Source organism: Lathyrus oleraceus, chromosome 6, assembly GCF_024323335.1.
Source record: "Lathyrus oleraceus cultivar Zhongwan6 chromosome 6, CAAS_Psat_ZW6_1.0, whole genome shotgun sequence".
In the NCBI taxonomy this organism is placed as follows: Eukaryota; Viridiplantae; Streptophyta; class Magnoliopsida; order Fabales; family Fabaceae; genus Lathyrus; species Lathyrus oleraceus.
The window spans coordinates 236,730,606-236,755,987 of record NC_066584.1 but is presented as its reverse complement, the minus strand read 5'-3'; the positions used below and the strand labels follow the sequence as shown (position 1 = coordinate 236,755,987).

At 37.6% G+C, this 25,382-nt stretch overlaps 1 protein-coding gene across 1 annotated transcript; it reads right to left on the bottom strand.

Moving 5' to 3' along the window:
- Window positions 1-8,738: 8,738 nt before the first annotated feature.
- On the bottom strand, window positions 8,739-10,348 carry LOC127097935 (uncharacterized). Its single transcript, XM_051036427.1, has 3 exons — window positions 9,510-10,348; window positions 9,132-9,286; window positions 8,739-9,015 (listed from the first exon to the last, which is right to left on the bottom strand). The coding sequence occupies exons 1-3, from the start codon at window positions 10,267-10,269 to the stop codon at window positions 8,761-8,763; spliced, it is 1,170 nt and encodes a 389-aa protein (XP_050892384.1). The 5' UTR covers window positions 10,270-10,348; the 3' UTR covers window positions 8,739-8,760.
- Window positions 10,349-25,382: the final 15,034 nt, after the last annotated feature.

Genomic DNA, 25,382 nt, shown 5'->3' with positions numbered 1-25,382 from the left:
AATAGGCAATTTGAAGAAGATACTAGAAACAATCAGAAAAACACCACCGCTTCCCTAAAGAATCTCGAAGTTCAGCTGGGGCAGATAGCACAGCAACTGGCAAGTTCTCGAACACCAGGTTCCCTACCAAGTGAAACAGTTCAAAATCCGAGAGGTCAGGAGAATTATAATACTGTCACGACGACAGAGAAAAAGGCTGCTAAAAAGAAAAAAATTATATCACCGAGCGAGCCGACTAAAGAAGAAACTACAAAAGGAACTAAATCGGGGATTAAGTTGCCCTACCCTCAGAGAATGACAAAGAAGGAACCTAGTGAGTCAGACTTGGAGAAATTCATGATAATGTTTAAAAGGATTGAGGGTCATATGGTCTTGTTTGAAGCACTTGAAAGGATGCCCATGTACAAGAAATTCGTGGAAGAGGTAATGGCTGAAAAGAAACCAACCACTGAAGAACAGGTATCCGGTAAGGAACAATATAATGCAAACCCACTGGAGCAGAACATTCCTAACAAACAAAAGGATCCAGGAACTGTCACAGTACCATGCACAATCAAAGAAAGAACCTTCATAAAGGTACTAATAGATTCTGGAGCTAGTGTGAATCTGATGCCATTATCGATCTATCACAGGCTGGGTATTAAAAATATCAGTGATATAAAGACCAATCTGAAGTTTGTGGATCACTCAAGAAAAGATGAATATGGTATAGATGAAGATGTGCTGGTAACAATAGATGACTTGACTTTTCCAGTCAATTTTGTAATCCTAGACATACCTGAAGACAATGAGGCACCCATCATTCTGGGTCGACCTTTCATGAAGACGAGTCGATGCAAGCTCGGCATGGATGTGTGCACGTTAACCTTGAAAGTTCACAACAAGGAAATAACATTGAATGCTATTGAAGACCAGGAGATGGAGGAAGATACAGAATCTCAGTATCAAGTAGGCTTAATCAGGACATTGAATACTATAAAAATCTCACCACTGCCAGTAGCCACCCTAAATGGAAAGATTCCTAACACCAAAAGGAAGGTTAAAAAGGAATCGTGGCACAAAAGAGTCCACACTGATAAAAGAGACAACGTCTGAGTTGTAGACAAGAGGTGCAACAAGGTTTTGAACCTGAAATACCCCCCATGATAAGGGAAATGAACCGTCGAGCCATGCGACGTTAAACGTAGCGCTTCGTGGGAGGAAACCCACACTTTTTATTTCTAAGCATTTGTGTGTGTTTGTAGGTATACAAGAGTCCCACAAGGAGGAGCCAGAGGAACCAGCGGTTAACCTGACAAGAAAACCAAAAAACGGCCAAAAGGACATCCTGACACGGCCACCCGTGTCACCTGACACGGGCCGTGTCAGAAGAGGGAAAATGCTTGAAGGAGGTTGGAAAACAGTGGCCTGACACGGCCACCCGTATCAGCTGACACGGGCCGTGTCAAGAGCACTGAAGAAAAATTGATTTGTGGTTTGGTAAAACAGTGGCCTGACACGGCCCGTGTCAGGATCACTGTAAAAGAAGTTGGAGGAAATGGTAAAACAGTAGGCTGACACGGCCACCCGTGTCAGCTGACACGACCGTGTCAGGCGTGCGGATTTTTTGATTTTCTTTTGAAAATTTTTAATTTTCGTGGGGCCCACCCACTTAAACCACTCTTAACCACATTTTTTCCCTTATCACTCATCATTATCATATTTTTACCACAATTATCATCATTCTCTCTCATACTTTTTCATCTTCTTCTCTCACTCTCTCACAAACTCCATTGAAACTCACTCACCTCACCACACAAAACCCTACATGCAACCAAGTTCCACTCACCTATAGCCCAAACACCCTTCACAAATATTTCTCACCTTGCCGTCCCGGTCGCAACCACAGTTTTAGATTTTTCTAACTCAAAAGTTCGGAATTTTGCTATTTTTGCAGGTCCAAAATGTCCTCGAACAGAATCCTTACCGGAAAGCAACAACGTGCAGAGATGGAGAAGTCCCGGAAGCGCCCGAGCCGGAATTCTAATTCCCACAATATTGTGTTTGACAACCCGGAGCAAGAGCGGCGTTACCAAATTCACCGGAAGCGCAAGCTCACGCCGACCCAATATATGTGTGAGAATACCCTGACCGCTCTAGGGCTGAAAATTGAGGTAGACCGAATGTTCCATGTCTTGGGCATGCTCGAGTTTATGAGTCTAGAGGCGCCGACCTACGAGCGCATTACTCTCGAGTTCCTCAGCACTTTGGAGTTCCAGCTGGAAAAGCGGTGGGTTAACAACCCCAAGTATTATTTTGGCACCTTACATTTCCGGTTGTTTAACAATTATCATGAGTTGTCTGTTGAGGAGTTAGCTGCAATACTCCGACTCCCGCTGAACGGACCCGGAGCGGTCCCAGACGGGTTTTTTCCTAAGGATTTCTGGATCGCCATAACTGGGAGGACGGATTACTCCTCCAAAGGTGCAAAAGCCTCGGGCATCCAGAATTCCTGTTTCAGGTATGCCCAAAAAGGTTTAGCCTACACATTGTTCGGTAGAGGCGACAACACAGGAGTAGCCACTCAAAGAGAGCTATTCTTCATGTACTCAATGGCTCAAACCAAGACCATCAATGTAGCCTTTGCAGCAGACTACCTGGGGAGAGTCGGTCGAGCAAACTCTGGAGGCATTTCCGTGGGAGGTATGATCACCCAAATTACATTGCATTTCGGGTATCAGGCTGTTTTACTCAAGGACACGCCAATTGCAGGTAATACAAAAATTGACATGTCTGCTCTGATTTCCCAAGGTATGATTGCGGTTTCCCCTACCTATTATTCTGTCCTCATTCATAAAAGGTTTATCATCGCTCAGCCGGATCCGGACAGAGTTGTTATCACTAACTGTGCGAATTGGTTATATGTGAGTGCCGATCCAAATGAGGATGAAGGCCACAAAACTGACCACTTTAATGTAGGTGAGCACTTTGTAGATAACCAAGAAGGAGGTACGGAAAGAGAAGAAGAATATCCTCAAGCACCTCCTGAGCAGTTTGTTCACAGCATCAGGAACCCACCCAGCAGGCGACGGGTTCATCATCTTGGTCAACTGACCAATGGGGCTGGATACAGACCGAAATAGGTGACTTGAGGACTGAACAACAAAGGTAAGGCATTGAGCAAGCCCGTCAGGGAGAGATGTTGGATGAGATGAGCAACATGATGCGACAGTTGATGTTGCATTTCCCGCACCCTCCTCCTCAGTAGGACCCTGTGAGTTCCCTCCTCCGTGCTTGTTCACAAACATTGTGGATAATGTTGAGTTCAAGTGTGGGGGAGATTTTATGTCTTTTATTTGTAATTTGTTTGTGTTATTTTTACTTTTTCATTGCATTTGTCTGTTGAATGTACATTATGCTGCAAGTGTGTGTGTGTCAAGTCTGTGTTGACAGGTTGGAAAAGTAATGATCACAATTGAGAGTGGATGAAGATCACACCACTCACCATGGCTTGTTGTGAAGGATCTCCCCAGAAAGTGACAATGCTGAAAGTAAAGATCGGACGCAACGTATACAGCTTAACAGACACGAGTATCCTACACACTCCGAAGTAAGAAAGCAATTGCACCAAATTAAGAAGCACTGTGGATCATGTCAAAGCTGAACCAAACCAAGTGAGTCAGAAAAGGCCAAACACATCATGAGCGTCATTCAGGTTTGTCTTCATCACTCTGAATTTCCGTAGACTCTCTGGGACTGTCACTATATGATACACACACTGAGGCACGTTATTTGTAATTAACCCCGAGCCTTTCTAGCCATCCCGAAATCATTATATCCCTCGTTAACCCCCTTTGAGCCTATATCCGATTTTTTTATTTAAAACACCATGAATGTAACCATTGGCCAAAATACTTCCTCACCCTGTTCAGAGTCATGAGAATGTATTCAAGCTGTGTTGAAAAGCTAAGTTTGGGGTAAAAACCCCAAAAGCTCTCAAAGCCCTCGAAAGTCCAAAAACAAAAGAAAAAGAAAAAATTGATGAATCGAGAAAAAGAAAGAAAAATAAAAATCAAATACTCGATGATTCAAAAGACTATGATTTTCGCTCACTCTGATTCACGCCTGATCAGTCACCATTTATAGTAAGTTTTCATTACTGATCCGACGCAAAATAGAGACATTTGATACACTGTGCAAGCATTTAAGGTACAATTCGAGTAGTTTTACTTCCGTTATTTTATTTACGCATTTTTAATCTTTGTTATGTTTTACCTTGTTTATCTTGATTTTATGCGTGGGATAGCTGTGTTTTTGTCCGACAGATCCAGGCAGAAGAACCGGAGAACTCAGAACACGATAGTGCGAGAGTCCGGCACGCAAAAGAGAAGAAAACCCCGGTACAAGAGGCCTGACACGGCCACCCGTGTCACCTGACACGGCCACCCGTGTCACCTGACACGGGCCGTGTCAGGCAAGGGAAGCAGAAGAAGGAAAACAGTAGCCTGACACGACCACCCGTGTCAGCTGACACGGGCCGTGTCAGGCAGAAACCCCCTGTGTTGGGCTTGCCATCAGCGTGTCAGGAGAAACAGTAGGCTGACACGGGCCGTGTCAGCCCAAGCCCAATATTTCCAATTTTCTCGGGCTTTTCATTCTTCGGGCTTTGTAGAGACATCTTTGGACCTGTCCAACTGCTGCTGGGAACTTTCATTATAAAAAGAGGTCTTCTGCCAAAGGAAAAATCATCTTGGAATATAGCAAACCACAGTATTATGAAGCAATCAAGTATTACAGAGATCAAGGCATTTGGAGAGCTGAAGAGATTCATGAGCGGGAGCGATTGAAGATCAAAGTCATCCAATTACTTGTAATATGTAATTTTTATCTTGAATTTGTTTTAAACAATATGAGTAGCTAAACCCCCCAATGCTAGGGGGTGTCCCTAATTTAGAATTGTAATGAATTTGAGTTTACATTTGCATTTATAATATTTTATTTACGGTAACCTTTTGATGTGTTTATTGCTTTCTCTTTCGGACCAATTGAGATTGATCTATGGTTATCACTTAGGCTGGACCGCCAGTGATAAGGTTTTCATCAGGTTACTCTGCAGTAGATATCACCTAGGACTAGGGATACCCTGTATGAACCAGAGCATTCTTGATATTATACAGCTTAACTTCACCCTAATTGGCTATGGACATAGGAATTAGGGTAGATTGATTAAAGGTTTTCTCACCAAGGACTTGGGAGAAAATACCCTTGAGAACTGGTAGTAATTGATATTTGTTGATGCAATAGTAACTCAGAGTTGTTACAGGGATAAATCATACACCTTCCATGGCATTGTTCCTTTTTCTCTATAAACCCTTATTTTCATATTTCTTTATTATTTTCTTTTTACACTCAAAAACCAAATTAATACTTTTTGTTTAATTGAATGATAATTTAAACTCAATGCTAACGTGCAGTCCTTGAGATCGACATTCGGGGAATTTCCCCATTATTAATATAAAAGGCAAAATAGTACACTTGCTATTTTCCCGATCAACGCCCAATAGATCATCTGACCAATCAAAATCAGAAACTTAACAAAGAAGTATTCTAAGTATGGTATGAATCTCTATATGAATAATATTGAATACACTCCAAGACTAATATGGAAAGGACAAGAAAATTAATGTCATGAAGTCCCATTATTGGCAAAGATATCATCATCAATATTCTCTCCAACGATATCATCTCCAAGCAATATAAAAAGGCCTCACTGTCATCATACCAACACACGAAGGTATCACACAAGAATTCTACTATACACCTTGAATCATACACCAACTTCTTGTCGTTATAAAATTCAGTTATCACACATGAGTTGCTGCTCTTTGTGTGATCTTTGATCGTCTGTTTTAATTGTGTTCATCTTTCTTATCTAGAAGCACCAAAAACATTCTTGTAATTCTTAATAGTTGTTGTAAATTCCTCAAGTGACTTGTGAAGTCTGTAGACTTGAGAGGGCTAAGAGATTGTTGAACTCTTAGACGTTTGTTGTAATCTTTCTAGATTATTGGATGAAGTCCTTATTGAAGGCGAAATCACCTTGGTCGGGTGGACTGGAGTAGCTTTGATTTTCAAGCGAACCAGGATAAACTTCTATGTTGTTTGTTATTTCCTTGGTGTGTGTAGCGTTGCAAAAAAAGGTTTTATTTTTCAGTGAAAACAATTCAAACTCACATTTACTGTTTTTCTCTACCTTCAGTAACCACACAATTAAACACAAAATTTCAAACACAACACACAACAAAAGTGAATCAATAACAAATCGGTAGCGGATCCAGATGCAAAATCAAAATGAAAGTTACCGAATCGAAAACGCAATTGTCGTCGGAAGTTTATAAGGCTCATGATAGAAAATGGGAAATGAGTTGATGTTGAAGCTGAGTTGTAACTACATTTGCGGCTTGAGGGTGATGAGGAGGACGTTCATGGTGGTGCTTGGTTGTGTCACGGTAGGAGTACATCGGATTGGTTGTCGGCGTTGAAGGTTTCTAATGGTGAAGGTTTGTGTCATGTGATGCGTGTTTAACAGATGGAGGATTTGGAAGAAGAACAAGGCACCTAAATTGTGAGATGAGATAAATGGGAGAAGGTGTAGTATAATCAGATATGGATCTTTTTCCTTTTTTTATTTTTTTGTACAAAGCACACAGTGATACCAAGAAGGCAGAGGACAATTAAACTAACTACAATGCCAATAGTAGCAGCAACTCCGGTATTTAACCCTTCTGAATGTGAAGGTATGTTATTTGTGTCTATACTATTAGAAACATCAACACTTGGTCTCAATGGGAATGACACAATTGGACTGCCACCAGGTACTGTTTCGTTAGTAGGAGGAAGAGGCAAAGGGGCTGGAGATGTTGATGGTCCTGAAGTAAGAGTTGATTGCAATGTGGATAAAGGTGGAATAGTTGAATAATGGAGGATTATTTTAGTGAAGAGGTTAAGGTGAAGGGAGTTTAAAGAGGGCGGTGTAGTAAGGAGGAAGAAGGTGAGGAAAACAGGAGCAGGTCGTGGAAGATTGTGTAATGAGTGAAGGGGAGAGATTGAAAACTGATGGAGGGTATCGAAAAACAATGAAGAGAAAACAAGATTCGGTTTTTCTCAAAATCTTCATTTGGTGGGAGGAAAAATTCTTAACGTGTAGTGGGATATCTCTTTGACATTGCAGCCATTGGTTAAAAAAATGGAGAGAGAAATCAAAAGGTGTATGAATAATCTCTCCTCCCCAAAAGATGCCCTCCCCTATGTTATTAATGTGTGGAAATATGAATGGAGAGGTCTTTCCTCAGTGGAACACGTAGAATACTACTATTGGAGCATTGTCCTCTTTTTTTCCCACACCCATTCACAATTGGATCTAACGTACATGAGAGAGAGGAGAACTCAAGCTGAGTGACCACGTGTCTCCTCCCTGTTCGAGGGGAGAGAGAGAGACATTTTCAAATTTCTTGATTTTTCTTTTTCTTTTCTCAACAAAAATTAATTAATAAGCAAACTTTCAAAATTTAATGAAAAATAAAAGACACCCACACAAGTCAAAACAAAGACATAATAAATTCTAAACAAACGGCTCGATTATTTCGACTAAAAAACAGAAATAAACTGATCAAAAATGAATAAAATCAAGCGCAAAAGTTCCCGAAAAATTAAAACGACTGCACCACAATGATCACTGCGAAATAAACTTCTCGAAAACATACAAATTCTTGTCAAATTTTGAAATGCAAAACGCTCAGACGGACTAAAATGTGATCGAAAAATTAATCGAAAAATAAATCGAGCACATCAGGTTAAACTACGTGAGACGTAGATTAACAAAATTGATGTTTGCAAGCCAAATTTTAAAAATATTATGCTCGCTGTTTTGACACACATTTGACAATTGATTCAACAGATTTGCATGTAGATCCAAAAATTTGTTTCGATTGATATTTTAGGCATTATGCGGCATGAAATGCATGCTATGCTATGCATAGATGCAATAGCTATAATGAATGTATTGAATCTGTGATTTAGAGTCAAAATTTGTGTGTGACAATGTCCAACTTCTATGGTCGATTATGAGTGGTACTAGAATTGTTATCTTATAAATAGATAGATTAGATCCTCTTTCCCGTCACACCAAAATACGTTTATTTGAGATTTTCTTCCATTGAGAATCATAAATATTAAAACATTTGTTCAGCCAAAGAAAGACTAAAGTCTAATATTTCGATCATTCTATATACTCCCTCCCTCTATTTCATAATAATAAGTCTCTTATTTGAGTTATGCGCGTTTCTTAGTAAAATGATTAGATATATATTGATTTTAATGATAAAGTTATTACTAAAATAATCTTATTTATTATAATCTGTTGTGTTGAAAATAGTGAAAATAATAAATAGAAATATAGAAGTGGAAAAAAATAATAAATATTATATTATTATTTGAAAGAGATATTTATTTTGAAATATAGAAAAAAAGAAATATAAATAAAAAGAAGTAATTGATTATGATATGTTCTAATATCGATCTAAGATTTACGTCGCAACACACGTTTGGAAAATTTACATAAATACCTCATTTTGAACTTTATGTAAGGTTCATTATTCATCCATGTGAATTTTGCAGTTGGAGTATTTATGAAAAGTTTCTTTGTAAATTTTTTTTACACTAAAATATATAACACTATAAAAATCATTTTTAAAAAAAGCTAAAACAAACGGGCCCTATATGTCATTCAATAATCATTTGAAGCATTGATTCCATTCTCTCTTTGTCCCTACACATGTTAATCAAGTCCAAGTACTTCACTACATCATTAGGAGAGAGTCCTTCAAAAAGAAACTTTAACAATCCACTATGTGTTGCTTGCATCACATCAAAACTTTGCTCCAGTGCTCTCTCATCTTGATCTTTGCTCAACTCAACTGCCTCCATTAATGGAAGTAATTCTAAATCCTCTTCCATAAAGTGTTGTTTGCATTGTTCCTGAAAGACACAATGTGTATGAAATTGTAGACAAAAATAAAGTTCCAAAGGTTCTAGGTAGGTGTATTAAAAAGTTGTTTCCATATAATTTATTTATCGGAATTAGGCTTGTTTACCTGAAATGAATTGAGCCTCTTAGAAAGATTGTACAAAGTCTCTATGTAATTGGGGCTTCTTGATTCCAAAACCTCAACAGATTTGATGATTTCTTTAATACCATTCATGATAGGCAAGTCCCTAGCATGTTCATCCTTTGCAGCCTTAGATAGCCCTGCATTCACATTAACTTTGTTCACATGCCTGGACTATTACTTTTTCTACAAAAAAGTTTATAAGTAATAAATATAGCTTATTACAAAACGGGCCAAAACTACCGTAATAAAACGGTTTTTGGCAGTGGATGATACTAATATACATTTATCACCGTTTTTTATATTACAGAATACATAAATTGAAATTCTGAAGAAAAAAAATAGTGATATTTTTCAATGTACCTCGATCAACAGAATCAAAAATAGGGAAGAGGACTTTCTCTTCCATTTGAGCATGCTCCATCATCACTTCCAGTAACTGAGAGTAACTCTTTCCGAATTTTCTCACCTCCATTTTCCAACTCCCCATTTTTGGATCAACGGCCTTCCTCCCTCCACGTGTCGCCAGATCCTCCGCCCATCTCACCAATCTCTCCACATGCCACGTCACGCTCTTATGTTGCAGACGAGTCACCTTCACCATTAACGACGTCGCTTCGTACTCACTCTCATCACCACTTGTCGTCGTTGCTGTAGGTGTCTCCGCTGATAAGTTTGGGAACCGCGCGTCGATAAATCGCAGAAGCGCGTCGCGAGAGCCTGACTCGAACTCCGACCTCATTGGGACCGTAATCAGATTCTCCCAGTTGGATCGTAAGGCACGCGGCGCCAGTGGCGGTCTGGAAGGTGGAACGGGGTCCGAGGAAGTAGTATTACGGAGAAGGGCGAATCGAGTGTATGCAGTGTAAATAGTGTCTGGCGTGCCGTGTAACCGGACGGCGGCTCCGTCGTTGGGAAAAATTTCCGCCGTGAGTTTTTCGGTGGAGCTTATACAGGTTCCCATTGCAATTGCAAATAGAAAATGTTGGTGATCGGAATGAAGAAGAATATATAAGGTGGGAAAGTTGGAGTAATTTGAAGAAAAGAGGAGTTGTTTGATTTGATGCGTAAATAAAGTGAAAGTGGGAGAGAAGAAGAGAGTAAAGTGAGTGTATAGTAACATGTGGGTTGGCTTAGAGATGAAGCGATGAATCGGTAAAGTTGTGTAATCACTAATGTTTTGACGGAATAGTTTTCCTTCCATGTGGCATGTCAAATTCACTCAATCTTTTAAGCTGCATTACAAGGATAGCTTAGGCTACAAGTTACATTCTTAGAATGTGCATGGATGTATGTTAATATGAGGAAGCCATTATGCATGCATAAATGTAAGTAACTTTCAATAATCATCAGTCATGCATCCTTTTATATATATAATTATATATATATAATATATATATTATATATATATATAATATATATATATATAGAGAGAGAGAGAGAGAGAGAGAGAGAGAGAGAGAGAAGAGAGGAGAGCGAGAAGAGAGAGAGAGAGAGAGAGAGAGAGAGAGAGAGAGAGAGAGAGAGAGGAGAGAGAGAGAGAGAGAGAGGAGAGAGAAGAGAGAGAGAGAGAGAGAGAGAGAGAGAGAGAGAGAGAGAGAGAAGAGAGAGAGAGAGGAGAGAGAGAGAAGAGAGAGAGAGAGAGAGAGAGAGAGAGAGAGCGAGAGAGAGAGAGAGAGAAGAGAGAGAGAGAGAGGAGAGAGAGAGAGAGAGCGAGAGAGAGAGAGAGAGAGAGAGAGGAGAGAGCGGAGAGAGAGGAGAGAGAGAGAGGTGATTATGGTTATTTGTAATATGATGGAGATTAAATGAAAAATATGAAAAACATATTCTATTGTGGTATCAATCACCAAGTCGATCCCTTCAACTCTATTTAATTCCTTTAAGTGAATTATGTTACGTAATTAACTTTTCATTTTCATTTTCATCTTCTTCCTTGGGTCGTCATGGAAGAATCCTACAATGGTGCATCAACTGCAGTAGGAGGTGGTGTGCCTCAACCTTCATAACACATTGTGTTTTCTGCGTCTGATTCATCCACTTCACACCATTTTGGCCTGAAACTCTCGATCAAATTGCAAGAGAACAATTATTTGCTTTGGAATCAGTAGGTCGAGGGTGTTATTCTTGCTCAAAGAGTTCATAAAGTGGTTATGAATCCTCACATTTCGATAAAGTTCAAAACAAAGCAAGATCAAATTGAAGGTAAAGTATTTGGTGAATAATGGATCGTTCAATGATAGAATCTATATTTATTTTGTATTAATCTGTATTTATTTTGTATTTATTTATAATTATGATTTACCTATAATTATGCCATATCAGATCAACTCTCATGTATTATATATACCATTGACCAGTAATGAGAAATCACACAGAAAATCAATTATCTTACATGGTATCACATTCCTAAAAGATCTTAACCTAATTCTCCTTAAAAAGCCACAGCCGTTGTTCTCCTCTCTTTGAACCTCTGCAGTTGTCGTTATCCCTCCCTTCTGCGGTCCTCTCATCCTTCCATTCCTCCGACCGTGCTGCTTCCAGATCTTCCTCCCTCCCTCTAATCGTGCGTCATGTACGCAACCACACCACCTGCTTCTCCATCAGCGTCGGTCGACCCGACCCCATCGCTAATTCCTACGGCCACTTGTCTTCTTCGCCCTTTTCGCCTGCAACATGTCTTCCTCCTCCAATGACAGTAGCCACATGGAGACTCATCCTCTCAAGGTGGAAACCTCGACACCATCTTCATCATCTGTTACCAAGACGGAATTTCATCCTGCTCTCGTTGTTTCCAACATTATGAATAATATTCCTATTGTGCTTGACATGGAAACTAATCGCTACGGCTCATGGGCATAGCTATTTCGCGTTCATGCTCGCTCTCATTAGATCCTGCATCATATTGTGCCTTCAGAAAACAAACCTCCACCACCTCTCACTAACCTCACTTATGACTACTGGACCGCATTGGACGCAATCGTGCTTTAGTGGACATATTCCATTATTTATGTTGACTTGCTAACCACTGTCATGGAACCTTGTTCCACGAATTTGGATGCCTGGAAGCGTTTGGCTGACCTCTTCCAGGAAAATCAGAACATATGTGTTGTCACTATTAAGCAGGAATTCTCTGAGGTTCGCATGGAGAATTTTTCAAATGTCTCTGCTTATTTTAAACGTCTGAAGACGCTTTCTGAAAACTTACAGGATTTCGGTGCTCCTATGAAAAATCATTGTTTGGTCATTCAGCTAGTCTGTGGCCTTACTGATGCCTGTAGGGTGTTGCCACCTTGAGTCTGTAGAGTAATCTTCTTACCTTCTTTCATAAGGCACGTTCCATGATCATATTAGAAGAAGTCAATCAAGCTTAGATGACACCCACTAAGTCTCATATCACTTATCTTATCACCCAACAACGTCTTTCGAATGACTCATATTAGAGCACCAATCGTCGTTCTCGAAACCATTATTGTCCTCGCAACAATCAGAATCGAGGTGGTAATCGTCGTAACCATGGAGGACCTCAAGGTGAGAGCACACATGGTTTTCCTCCATGTCACATGCAACAATTGTAACATCAGTATCCCTCTTACCATTAGCGAGGTTGGACTCTGCCATCGTTAGCCATGCCCTTTATGCCCGTATCCTATTTATCAACGGACTCCCTCTTCTGTTCCTCCCCATCAACAGGGCATTCTGGGCCAGCATCCTCAGCATTATGTTATCACGGTTTCGCCAACACTCATTGACATTGCAGTTGTTATGCACATTGTGTCTCTCATTCCTCCGGATAGCACGTGGTACATGGACACTGGTGCCTCCACTCATACAACGGCGTCACAAGGTAATTTCTCGTCTTATTCTAATTTGAGACACTTAAATCAGAAATTGTTTGTTGGTAGCGGACAAGGCATTCCAATTCAGGCTCTGGACAGAAAACCTTATCCACATCCCGTATAGACAATTCGTTGAACCATACCCATGTTTTGCACACACCACAAATTGTCAAAAAAATTATTTTTGTGCGACAACTCACTACGGACAATAATGTCTCTATTTTTTTATCCCTCTGGCTTTTCGGTGAATGACTTTCATATAGGGATTTCACTCATGAGATGTGATGGCCTTGGTGATCTCTATCTAGTTACTACTTTATACCTATTTGTTGGTCTTGCTTACAGTCTCTGGCACAATCATCTTAGCCATCCCAGTTCCTCAGCTTTGTAGTCTCTTCATAACAATAAGTTCATTAGGTATAAACCTTTGAATTCTAGGACATTTTGCACTTCTTGGGTGCTTGGAAAACATTTATGTTGCCTTTTGTTTCATCCAATAATGTTACTGTGAGGCCCTTTGATATTTTACATAGTGATTTATGGACATCACCAGTTTAAAGTTCAGTTGGTCATCGCTATTATGTTTTATTTTTGGATGACTTTTCTGATTTTATGTGGACGTTTCCTCAAACAAATCAATCTTAAGTTTTTGAAATGTTCACTTCTTTCTCAAATCAATTTCGCACACAATTTTCTCAAACTTTCAAATATTTTCAATGTGATAATGGGTGAGAATATGACAATATTTCTTATATTATTATATGGAGAAAAATACACACACACACACACACACACACACACACACACACACACACACACACACACACACACACACACACACAACACATAATATATATTATATATATATATATATATATATATTATATATATATATATATATATATATATATATATAGGTTTAAGCCTCCTAATAAACCCTACTAATTAAGGAAAGACTTAATACAATAATATCCTAAATAATATCATAATTGATACGACTAATAAAAATAATAGATACAGAATAATAATAAAATAATATCTCAACACTCCCCCTCAAGGTGGTGCATATACATCATAAGTATCCATTTTGTCACATATTATGTAATCTGAGGTCTTTGAAGAGATTTTGTAAAGAGGTCAGCAAGTTAATCCTTGGAATTAACAAAGGAGGTATTGATGTCCCAGTGGTAATCTTCTTTCTAAGAAAGTGACAATTGACTTTTATATGCTTTGTCCTTTCATGAAAAAATGGATTGGAGGAGAGGTGCAAAGCTTATTGGTTGTCACATACAAGCTCCATAGGATCGACTTTACAAAAGTGAAGTTCCTGTAGTAAATGTTTTAACCACAAGAGCTCACATGTGGCATCAGCCAAGGCTCGATACTCAGCTTATGTACTTGATCGAGCAACAACCGTTTGCTTTTTTGCTTTTCCATGAGATCAAATCCCCCCAATAAAAACCTAATAACCCGATGTAGACCGCCTATCACTTGCATCTCCTTCCCAATCAGCATCTGAATATTCAATGATATCAGTGTTGCCTTTATCACAAAAAATAAGCCTTTTTCCAGGTGATCCTCTAATATACTTAAGGATTCGAATAACTGTTTCCCAATGGTTATCACAAGGAGAATTTAGCAATTAGCTTACTACACTGATCGAAAAAGATATATCAGGTCTAGTCAAGGTATGATAATTCAACTTTCCTACAAGTATTCAATATCTTCCCGGATCATTATATGGCTCCCCCTGATTAGGGAGAAGCTTTACATTAGGATCCATATGACTGTCAATTGATTTGCAGTTTGTAAGGCCTGTTTCTTCCAAAATATCAAGAGAATACTTCCTTTGAGAGATAATAATACATGGCTTTGATTGAGCTACCTCAGTTCCTATAAAGTAACGAAGAGGACCCAAATCCTTATTCTGAAAATTCTGAAATAAGTGTTGTTTTAAAGCCTTGATACCCTCAAAATCATCACCTGTAATTACAATGTCGCCAACATAAACCACTAGATAAATATATTTATTGGAGGAGCATTTGGTGAAAACAAAATGATCTGATTCATATCGATTCATCCCAATTGTTGCAAAACTTTACTAAATCTTCTAAACCATGCTCGAGGTGATTGTTTCAAGCCATACAAAGCTTGTGTAATTCATATACCCGATTACACTTCCCATGGGCAACAAGCCCAAGAGGTCGCTCCATGTAAATCTCCTCTTCCAAGTTACCATGTAAGAACGTATTATTGATATCCAATTGAAATTGAGGTCATTGTTTCATGGTAGCCATGACTAGAAAGAGGCGAATAGATGTCATCTTCGCCACAGGAGAGAAAGCATCACAATAATCTTGACTGGGGACTTGAGTGTATCCTTTTTCCACTAAGAAAGATTTTAATCGATCTACTTGTCCATCAGGACCAATCTTAACATTAAATATCAACCTACAACCAACAACAAATTTTCCAGGTGGGAGAGGGACAAGCTTCCAAGTATGATTAGATTCTAAAGCTGACATTTCATCAAATATTTCTTGTCTCCACCCTGGATGGGATAAAGCTTCCTGAATAGTTTTAGGAATAGAAATAGATGCAAGTGCAGTAACAAACATTGTAACAACACGTATCGTATAATATATATTTAGAATAATATCATACAAGATGTTAATTAATGGTATTGTCACAACATAAGTGCCTAACGGAATCTTTATATACATATCCATAAAAAAATACAACATATGGCACATATCATACAATAATGCCTAAATAAAAATATAAGAACTATGTACAATATCTATAATTGTACAAAATCCACAATGAAAGATCACACTAAAAGCTTCCCTTGAAACATCAATGTACATATCCTCTTGAATAATAGAACCTGCAAAATAATACCTAAAAAGCAACACAATATTAGGGTAAGATAATAATCTTAGTGAGCTCCCTATCTTACTAGCCCACTCGGCTCTACAGGGTTCTAATCAAATCCTAACTCAATTCCAAAGGGGGAATGAGACTTGAGTACACAAAACTCACAATGTATGGAAACATGTCTCTTGAGTTCACCAACTCAAGCAATCACTAGTCGAAAACCAAATCAAGGAATCTTTCCCTGGTAAGCCCTACGTCTAGGGTTATCGACACGGGTCACGAATCCTTGTATCATAGGTATCTTTCCTTGGCAAACCCTATATCTAGGGTTATCGACTTGGGTCACAAATTCGTTATATCATAGGAATCTTTCCCCGACAAGCCCCGTGTCTAGGGTTATTGACTCGGGTCACGAATCTTATCTCATACTTTGACATACGCATGGATTTCGGATTCTAAGGGATAACATCCACCTTAATAATCATCGCTTCCTATGGGACTCTAAACCCATTTCAAGGCTTTTACCCATATGGGATTTCCATCCACCATGAGATTCACCGCTTTTGGGATTTAAACCCAGGTCATTCAAGTATGGTACTTCCCAATTCTTACTCTACATGAGCATCGCAATTTGAGACGACATAATCAAGGGGTTGTTTTTGACTACGTGACAAGATAGAAATACAACGTGATTGCTCTCGATAATCACAAGGTGATCATATTCACCAATTCTCATAATAACAAAATCATGTTCTATACAAAGCATATTAGTTTGTAACTAAACTATGGTTCTAACAACTACTTGTCCACTACACACACCAAGGTAGCCTTGTGTCCAAGCATCACCACATAACTTTATTTCCATAACCTAGATTATCTTTCTAAGTCATTCACCTAGTTATATCCTAAGTTTCCTCACTCATCTTCATAAGTTTTAATGATATTATTTCACCTTCAAAAACATCCAATAAATTTATAGCATGCACATTAGCATATCAAAATATCATACACGAAACACACATAGTTGTAAAACATGTCACAATAAACCCTAGGCATATCCGACTCACAACATACTAATCATTATCTTAGGTTATTTAAGTTGTTATGCACAACCAAGTGAAACATAATCAGTTCACTTAAGGTATACAATCATTAATATCCTCTACTAAGCATCCTTGGTTAGTTCATGGTCTCTCATCACCATGCAATAGCCCAGTGGATTATTTTTTTAAAGCTTTAAGTCTCATAGTAATCGGAATCACGGTTCTTGAATTATGGCGGAAACAAGTGCAATGTATTATAGCCTAACCAATATTCTAGGTTAAACCCTAACCAATATAATTTAACTTTATCAATTAATGTTAAATTAATTCATACACATCATGGTATAAGTTATGGAACTCCTAAGATGCATTAGAAACATGAAACAAGTGGTTTTAGGTAAAACAAGGTTGAGACAATCGATTGTTGTATGAGTCAATCGATTACTGTGAGCTTCTGCTAAGTATTTTTCACAATTTTTAGAGGACCAATCAATTGGTCCTACATGTTAATCAATTGACATGATGAAAACTTCAATTCTTCTTCACATAAACATGAGACAATTGATTGTTTGATAGTTGATTCCATAACCAATCGATTGGTTCATCATTTTTCTTCACAAATACATGTTCTAAACACTTCCTTTTCCAATTTTAATCGCATTAATCCATTCTAAAACATATGTTATGATAAACTAACATAAATCAAGAGATTATGAGGTATAATTTCATAGAATAACACACATGTGCAAACATGGAATCCAAGACAACGACAACAACAACATAGGAACAAAAGCATCATGTTATGATCAACAACAACAACATCATTCACAAAACCATGTCTAGATCCTTGGAATCCTAAGAGTTTCTAAATATCCCCAAAGTTCTAACTAAGAACTCACCTTGCTTATAGATGATGAATTTGGTGAAGAAGATGGTGGATAATAATGAAGGTGAGATGGTGGTGGTGATGATGAGTTCCTTCTTCCTCCCCCTTCTTCTTCCTCCCCCTTCTTTTTTCCTTTATGAAATGGGCAAGTCAGTAGACGCGTTCGAAGCAAGGGTGGAGGCGCTTGGAATATGAGTTGAATCATGTGGTCTCAACCCTCTTTCATAGGTAATGACATACATGTTCAATAGAGGTGGAGACTCATCTATCACAACGGGTGGACTAGATGATAAACGACTGGACTCAACTGACTCAAAATAAGGAATAAGAAAAAATTGATCTATGTTAGTTTTATGGACACCCGAGTTGGGAAAGTATGGTACGTCCTCAAAGAATTAAACATCTGCAAACATGTAGAAATGATGTGTAAAAGAAGAGTAACACTGATATCCCTTTTGGACGCGGGAGTACCCAAAAAAACACATTTGATGGCACAAGCAGACATTTTATCATGACCTGGGGAAAAATCATGAACAAAACAAGTTCATCCAAAGACATGGGGGGAAACAACATATAAGGGATCTGTATGATGCACCAAGGAATGAGGAACCTGATCATTCAACTTAGAGGATGACATCCGATTAATTAAATACCCAGCAGTAAGAACAACATCACCCTAAAACTTTAGAGGTAAATTGGCATTTAGCAAAAGGATACGAGCAGTGTCAATAATGTGTCTATGTTTTCTTTCAACAACACCATTTTGTTGAGGCGTATGGGGACAACTCGATTAACATACGATGCCTTTGGAGTGCATGAACTAGTTGAAACAATTAGAAAAATATTCTTTTGCATTGTCACTGCATAAAATGAAAATTGTTTTGCCAAACTGTGTCGAGATTTCAGAACATAAATTCTTTAAAATATTAAACAATTCGATCTTTCATTAAAAACATCCAAGTACATCTTGAGAAGTCATCAATAAAATTAACATAATACCTATACCATAGGATAGAAGGAATCCAACTAGGACCCCGCATATCAGAATGAACGACGATAAAAAGACACAAAACTTTGTTATTAATGCGATGGGAAAAAGAAGCTCTACCATATTTTCCTAACTGGAATGACTCATATTGTAAGGACTCTAAATGAGGAAGACCTGACACCATTTTCTTCAATTTTGATAAACTCGGATCACCTAAGCGATGGTGCAGAAGATCGTAACATTCAGTAGTAGCACATATAGTGGAAGTGGGTTGTTGAAGATAATAAAGACCGCTAGATTCAATTCCAACTCCAATCGTTTGTCCCATACTCCAATCCTGTATCAAAAAGGAATCAGAAGTAAATGTTATGACATGGTTTAAAGAGTTGGTTAATTTTCTTATAGAAATCAAATTGAAAGGGAAATTAGGAATCAATAAAATATAACTCAAAGAGAGTGAGGGAATATGTGATACTCGTCCAACACCAGTTGCTTCAACTTTAGATCCAGCCGCAACAGTAATATAATATGGATATTTAGGTGGTGATAATTTATAAAAAAAAGTGAGACATTATTGATCACATGGTCTGAAGCACCAGAATCCATAACCCATCCAATAGGAGTAGCATGAGAAAGACAAACCATGGAATTAACAGTACAAGCAATAGTAGCCGATGAGGTAGCTTGCTGTGCTGCCTTCAATCACAAATACCTTCGATACTCATCGGTATAGAAAGTAGTTTTGATTTCACCCTTTTATTCGCGATTTGTAGTGGTTTGAGCAACATTAGCAGTTTTGTTCAAGTAGCCATGTAAGTCAAAGCACCGATCTTGAGTATGCCCCTCTTTCCTACAATGAGTGCAACAGAAGTTACTTCTACCTTCTCTACCACGTCCTAGACCACAACCACGTCCATCACATTCTCCATTACTAAAGTTATAAATAAACGCATAGGACTAAAGCGTAGTATAAGTGTCATCACTTGGTACAGATACTCGAACGAGACGATCAATTAGTTCTTCTACCATATGTATGGTAATATTTGTTAACGCTTGGTCTTTAACTGAACTATATTCTTTAGAGAGGCCATGAAGGACAAACACCATGAAAATATCATCAAGATTGCCCAATATCTTCATAATATCATCACTAACCAGCATAAGTTTGAGGCCATCAATAATAGATTGAGCACGAGTGAGATATTCTGATAAGTCTTGATCATTCATCTGAAGAGTAGCCAAAGTGCAGATTGTTGCATACATTCTTTTAAGATCATTTAGCAACATCAATCTAGGTAAGAAAATTGAGTTGCTTAGAGGTCAAATCGAAGCAACTCAGTTGACACACCTCAAAATTCAACTCCTCATATCTTTTTATATATTTGGAGTTAGTTGAAATTAAGGTCAGATTCGTGCTCTACACCATTTTTTCTTTCAGATCATGTCCTCCTTTTTTATTTTGGTAATGGTTGAGGATGGACCAGTCCGACGAGGTTCATCGGAGAAGAAGACCGAAGTTACAGCTCCGGCAGTGCGTTGGCACGTCTCCCAGCCATAAGATCCAGTTGAAATGTTTTAATCTCACGCGTTGGTTCTGATTACCATCCATGTGGCGCATTGACTTAAGTCCATGGTGGAAAGCGCGCTGATGATCACTTGATCTGCCACCTCAATTAATGAGGGAGATCAAGTGGTCCACGTTTTTTTTTGCTATTTTCTGATTTTCATTTTAATTAGTTTATTTTCATTAATTCATATTAATTTTAATATTGATCCAAAAAATATGAGAATTTCATCATAAAATTTCAAATAATTTCCTCTTTCATATTCTGAATTAAAATTATTTTTTGGATCATTATTAATATTTTTCATGATTTAATTGATTTTGTGTTTGTTTTTAATTGTTTAAAAATATTTTTAAGTCTTTAAAAATTCTAAATTTTTTTATCCAAGGTCCTTTGACCTTGTTTGACCTATGATAAATCTCATGGCCATTTCTTTGGTGTTTTGATGAGGTTTTAGGAATTTGATAAACCATATTTAATTTAAATGTATTATTTTAGTATTTTTAAATTGAATAATTGTCAATTAATTGTGTTGACCAATTGTGATGACTTGTTTGAGTTTGACTCTCGTTGTTGGGCCTTAGTCAAGTTTGATTTGACTTTGTCGAGTTAATATCATTGGATTTAGGGGATTGATGGAAGGTACATTCCATCTCCCAAAATGAATGCATGATATTAATTTGGTAAAAGTCCTCCTTTGACCAATTTGAGTTTTGATCCATTCCCCTCCCTCTTCATCTCATTCCCCTTATTTATGCATTCATTTCATTTGGCCTATGATATCTCAAAGTCCTAATGCTAGTTGATTGAAAAATCAACATAAGTATGGATGAGATTAGGCCACCTCTTTTGCATATTCCTTTTGTGTGTGGTATGTTTCATGAGCGTAGTCCATTATACTATGTCTCTAACATGCATTAACACCAAAATTCTATTGCCCAACCTCAAATAGTTATGACTTCTACATAAGTCCAATTACGATTGCTTAACATAGCACTAAATTTGTGACACAAAAGGCATAACATTCTAGTTAGTGAGATTTTAAGTCTCCCCTCTTTCATGTTATTGTATGGAAACTTGGCCTTTTTTCCTTCCTTTGGAAGATGTCTTGGTTCAAGAATCCATGCTTGTGATAAGTGGGTTGAGTGTTCTCCAAAGAATGACTAAGAGATAAAAAGCAAAAGCAAAACAATACTAACTTCTAACTCATTAACAACTAACTTTTAATTTAAAGTCATTTACGTTAATGTCATTTAATTTTAATCTTTATTCATTTGCCATTATTCATACCACTCTAATTATTTATGTGTAATACCCCAAAATTTACCCTTCATTTTTCCTGGAAGCATGGGGTTATGTTTTACACTTCATTAGCATCATATTAGGTCATACTCATTGCATACTGCATTAGTGACATGGAGATCAGGTTTTGATCGATCACTCCTTAACAGAAGGAGCCCACACAAAGCAAGATTGAGAATTGGACTTCATTTTCTAAGTATACAAGTCTCAAGGGTCTCAGGGGGGTCCAAGTATCTTATTATGGTCCTCAGTTCATCAGTGAAGGATTCAAAGCTATCAGAGTGTTCATATGGATTTAATCAGAAATTAGGGTTTCATGGCTACCTGCAACAGGCAATGTTTGGTTGGAAGTAGAGGAGCTCATCCATGTCATGATTAAAGAGGCATCTTGGCCTAGGAAGATTCACAATTATCTCAGAAAGATCCATTGACAATCAGTGCAATCAGTTCCTGATCATTTTGCCCTAAAACTAGGGTTTGGTATAAAATCAGTTTATTTCTGATTCTTTGGGTGAAAATCTCTTCCATGGCCCTCCATATGTCCACAAGGGTCTACATACAAAAAATCAGCTCTTTATTTGAGCCAGAAGTGCTTCAATTGATCACTGGAATCGGGAATCAGACAGTTTGGGAAAAGTCAACTGTGGGGCCAGAAAAGTCAACTCCTGACATTTTGAGAGTGGAATCTCAAAATCCATGCCTAGGGGATCCTACATGTGAAATTTTATCAAGGTTGGATCATGGATTCATCATTTAATCAGGAATTGGAAAAGTTACTTAATTTGGAAATGGTTGACTTTCCATTTAGGGCAAGTTTTCATGATCGTTGCACTCACTTTAAGCCCATTTTGCATCAATATAAAAGCTCAATTTGAAAATTTCTCCAACATGAAAGTTGTTCCTCTTGTTCAAAGTTTTCTAGAGATATAAAATTTTCTCCATTTGGATTAGAATTGAGAAAGTTATGCTTAGTCAAAGTGAGACATTTTTTTAGGACACTTAGAAAAATTTCTAAGTCCAAAATCTTCAAAATTTGTCAAGACTTCTTGGCCAATTTTCTTGCACTTCAAGGCATTATTTGAAAATACTTTCTTCACAACAATTGTACCTTTACATGTCCTCTTTCACATCCTTTTGGAATCATCTCATTTGGATCCATGGTTTGAGAGATACATTCATTTAAAGTGGGCATCATGACTTGATTTTCTAGGCAGATTTTGGGTCTGGCTGGCCCAATCAGATTTTCTAAGCATGCTGCACCAACCAGTCACGTTTTTTTTACCTCTTTTGACCATGCATTGGACATCCATTCACTTAAGTTTGACCCAAAATAACAACATTTTACACCTCACTTCACACTTTTATTCTTATGGATAAATCACTTATTAAAAAGCCCATGAGAACACCTAATCCACCCTATTTAAGAAGCTGAAACCCTAACCCTAAAGGAGCATTGGAATTTCGTGGCAAGGAGGCAAAGCTTCATCACATATCAGATTCCATTCCACTTCTATTTTCCATTAGGTAATCATCTCTTCCATGGCCATGTTTTGATATATCTACGCTTGCTTACCATGTTCATCACCATTAATCCTTCCATTTTCATATTTCTTTTTCTTATTTAAAATATTTTCTCCGTCCATAAAATTACCCAAAAATATTTTTCACTTTTCTTAACGTTTTATTTAATTTTATATAATTTTTATTTTTGTATTTTTTTAATATTAATGTTTTATTTTAATTATTTATTCTAAATGGTCCATTTTAACACACTTTTTGTTATTGATTTTATTTTTATGACTTAAAATTATTGTTAGCATTTCATTTTTGGGATGAAGGTTGACCACTGTCTCATAGTCAACCTGACCTTTTCTTGGAATTTTATTTCACATTTTCAATTTATTTTGGATTTATTTTTGACCTAGTTTGGTTGGTGGACTTTTAATTTGACTTCTGTTTCATTTTAATTAATTCACGTACCAATTTTCATTATTTTTAAAATCTTTTTGGGGGATGATGATATCCTGACCCCACCTTATTTATTTTAATTTTTCATAATTTTCTTGATTAATTTGCTATTTATTCTTGATTTATTTCTAACCTAGTCTTATTAATTGACTTTTGGTTTGACCTATGTTTTGTTTTAATTAATTCACGTGCCAATTTTCATTATTTTAAAAATCTTTTTGGGGGATGATGATGTCCTGGCCCCACCTTATTTAGTTTAATTTTTCATAATTTTCTTGATTAATTTGCTATTTATTTGTTATTTTTTAAGTTGACTTGAATTTTCAATTGACTTCTTTATGATCGATGTTTGACTTAGGGATTGCTTATGGAAATTGAAGAGATCTTTTGATCCTTCATTATTCATCTCATATGCCATGTATTAGAGGCTTTTTACCTTGATTTTATTTGGTCCTTACCTCATTTCCTGATTAAATTATTCAGTGGACCCTTCATGTGTATATTTTCATCTGTTTGATTCATCTGTTATCTTTTATACTTGTTTCTCTCATTCATGCTTTCTATTGATTGATTATTTAACATGTTCATACTCCTATGCATTATTTAAATTCTCCATTATTTGATTCTTTGGTTTGATTATATATTGTTTATTTATCCGATCTGATAACGGTTGCCTACTTGTATGATGTATGAGGCATATATTCTTATTGTTTGTTTGCCATGAACAATCCCCATTCATAACAAATGTACCCTCTCCCATAAAGTGTATAATATTTATTTATTTATTTCTTTAGTCACCTGTTAATACAAGAATTAAAACGAACATCCGATAACCATTTCAAAATAAGATCAAAAGCTCGATCCAACCTCGAGTAATCATTTTCAAAACTTAACAGAACCAGCACGCATTCATCCATCCTCTTGTAAGTCGATTGCCTCAGGCATCGCCATCTACATATAAGTCGATTGCCTTCGGCATCGCCATCTACCCTTATCCGTAACTCCTCTTCGCGCTCCATCCGTCGACTTATGTTCCGTTTAGGTGGCACCCCTTAGGTAGAACCCTTTGTATGATAACATAGGTAGAATTCCCTTATTCTTTGCATGCTAACATTAGGTCGATGTTCCCCTTTGTAAATCCTAACACATAGGTCCATATTGCATGACAACTCTAGAGAAGAGCTTCCCCACTTTTAGACCTTCCGCGTGTCTCCGATCTTGTGGCATGTCAGTCTGTTCTATTGCAAAGAGGTAACTGCCTAAGACTCGATTCAGCAAGCTACGACACCTATTTCTAGGACGTTGAACACACTGCCCACCCTCCTTTGACACATCTGGTGTCCTCTTTTGTAATCCATGTTCAGATGGCAATCCTTAACCCCCAGTTAGCCGAACTACGTTTTGCTCTGATTCTCATTCCAGATGAGATACGTAGGCATAAGACGCGACGTCTTACCGAGCGCACTTCTCTTTAACCCATAGGTAGCCGAGCTACGAAGACTCTGATTCTCATACTCAGATGAGATACGTAGGCAGTGGATGCGACATCCTTGCGAGTCATTTTCTTTTAACCTTCCTTTTAGTAAATAGTACTTTAGATATACCTACACCCTTTAGACTAGAACAACACTTATGAAAAGGGCTCCCTAGGAGTACCTAGGATGTTTTGGGTGCTTAAAACCTTCCCATTGCATAACCAACCCCCTTACCCAGATCTCTGACATTTTTACTAGTTTTTGATTCGATAAGACTTTTAGGTTTTTGTTCGCTT